This window comes from Lathyrus oleraceus, chromosome 4 (genome assembly GCF_024323335.1).
Source record: "Lathyrus oleraceus cultivar Zhongwan6 chromosome 4, CAAS_Psat_ZW6_1.0, whole genome shotgun sequence".
Lineage (NCBI taxonomy): Eukaryota > Viridiplantae > Streptophyta > Magnoliopsida > Fabales > Fabaceae > Lathyrus > Lathyrus oleraceus.
Genome location: NC_066582.1, coordinates 294,867,151 through 294,869,255, shown reverse-complemented (window position 1 = coordinate 294,869,255; position 2,105 = coordinate 294,867,151). Strand labels below are relative to the sequence as shown.

Sequence of the window (2,105 nt, the reverse complement as noted above, 5' to 3'; positions counted from 1 at the left end):
AGAGTCTTCAGATATTTCTTGCAAAGTCTTCAGATATCACTTGTAAAGTCTTCAGATATCACTTGCAGACTTCATATATTTTTCCAGAGTCTTCAAATATCAGAGCTTGAGCTTCAGTGTCAGAATCTTCAGGTGATTGCTCCTCAGATGTGTTCTTATTCAGAGTCATATCTGATTTCTTTGTGTTCGGTCAGCTTTTCTTGAACTGAATCAGATGCCAGATGTTCGTTTTCTCAGAGTCTTTTTTAACTTAGAATCCTGCACACTTACGAAAATTATTAGGGTACTAAGTTGTTTCATTCTTTGTCATCATCAAAACTTAGAGATATATTTCAGAATCAAAATCTTGTTCTAACAATCCCCCCTTTTTGATGATGATAAAACTCAGAACTTTGATGAAACAATGAGTACTTTTCAGAGATACTAAATTGAAAAATTATTAGAGTCGGATAGAGTGACTCCCCCTGAGATTAGAAATCCCCCGCCCCTAAGTCTGATACTTACAAAAAATTTAATGTTTAGTATCAGATGGGTTTTTGGGGTAGAGAATTTCTTACCAGATTTTCTTAGGTTGCTTTCCTTGATTTATTAGTTTCTCAGATAAAGATTCATTTTCTCTTTGTTCAGATAGATCCTGAAAAGATACTTAGACTACGTAATGATTATGTCAAAATGTAAGCATTGCATTTCTGAGAGTTAGATAAATTATTTCATCAAAAGGACTTTTATTTCTCCCCCTTTTTGTCAGACTCAAAAAGTAAGTAATGTAAAAATTTCATTGAGAAAGAAAAACTTTACATAAGCATAAGGAAACAGAAGATAAGGCGTTAGAGGAAAAAACACTTAGAAAGATAAAAAAAATCCTAGAGTGTCTAAGGGTTTGGAGGAGGAGGCATCCTCTGAAGAAGCTTAGCGAGCAAACTTTGAATGCTGGAGTTGACTTGATCATGTTTGTCGAGCCTGGATCTTACTAGTTGTTGTTCTTTCTACAACTCCTCCAGAGTCCTGATGACTAAGGGAGCAAGGTCAACTATTGATGACTCTCCTTGAGTCAGAGCAACCTATGTGGTCTTCTCATCTTCTTCAGCAACTTTATGAGAAGCTTCAGCGGCCAATGTTGCTTTAGCTTCAGCTTGCTCTCTGGCTGTAGCTTCTGCACCAACATTGTCAGTTGCCTCCCTGGCAACAGCTTTTGCAACTTTCCTTTCTGCCTTCTCAGCAACTTCCTTTTCCAAACGCGCATCCAGCTTCTCTTCAGCACTTCTGATAAAGTTATTTCTGACTTGTTCAGATAAGCCCTTAATCTTGAAGACTTTAGAAGTCACCCATCTAATGAACTCGTTCCAGTGAGTCCTTACTTCAGAAGGATTGTCACTGATGCTAGATTCATCAGAGAGCTTCTTGAGTATTGAAGCGAAATTCTCTAAGAACTTAGAAAATGCCTCATCAAGGGTAGGAAGAGTGAGGCCAGGTTCAGAGGGTTGAGGAGTGGGTTCAGAAGGTTCATGCATGGTTTCAGATGGTTCAGAAATGGGTTCAGAGGGTTCTGGAATGGTTTCAGAAGGTTTTTGTACAGACCGGGTTTTTTCAGAGTCAGTTGTGGTCTGAAGGTCTTCATGATTTGGGGAGGGTGGGTCAGGGTTATCTGAACCAGAGTGATAAGAGTTGGAAGTTAGGTCATAATAAGGAGGGGAACTGGGGTTAGAGGAAAGGGGTGTTGATATAGGTTCATTGAACATTATGGCTTAAGAGATGGGGATGGATGTTATGTGGAGGTTGAATTGAAGTAATGGAGGTGAATATGTGATAGGGTCAGAGGTTTGGGGTTCAGATGGATTTGGTTCATATGCAGAAGGGAGTAAGGTTGTTTGTTGTTGAGATTTGTATTTTGCTCTGGGAGCTGTAGTTTGTGTGGAAGGTGAGGTGGAGGAAGTAGTTATAGTGGTTGAGAGTTTGGGGGCTGGTTGAGGTAATGATGAGGCAAGTTGCCTAAAACTAGCATAAATATGAGCTTCTGAGATATGAGACTCACTTGGTGCTGAAGAAGTCAGAGGCCCTGGCGTCTTCTGAGTCGCTGAAGACTCTCCCAGCTTGATACTCTTCTT

The 2,105-nt window shown here is 39.8% G+C and overlaps 1 protein-coding gene across 1 annotated transcript; it reads right to left on the bottom strand.

Annotated features, from left to right (window-relative positions):
* Positions 1-1,061: 1,061 nt before the first annotated feature.
* LOC127137175 (uncharacterized) lies at positions 1,062-1,739 on the bottom strand. Its single transcript, XM_051063660.1, has one exon. It carries the CDS (start codon positions 1,737-1,739, stop codon positions 1,062-1,064), a length of 678 nt encoding a protein of 225 aa, XP_050919617.1.
* Positions 1,740-2,105: the final 366 nt, after the last annotated feature.

Coding starts and splice junctions, on each gene's coding strand:
- LOC127137175 (XM_051063660.1), bottom strand. CDS start 1,739: ATGTTCAATGAACCTATATCAACACCCCTTTCCTCTAACCCCAGTTCC.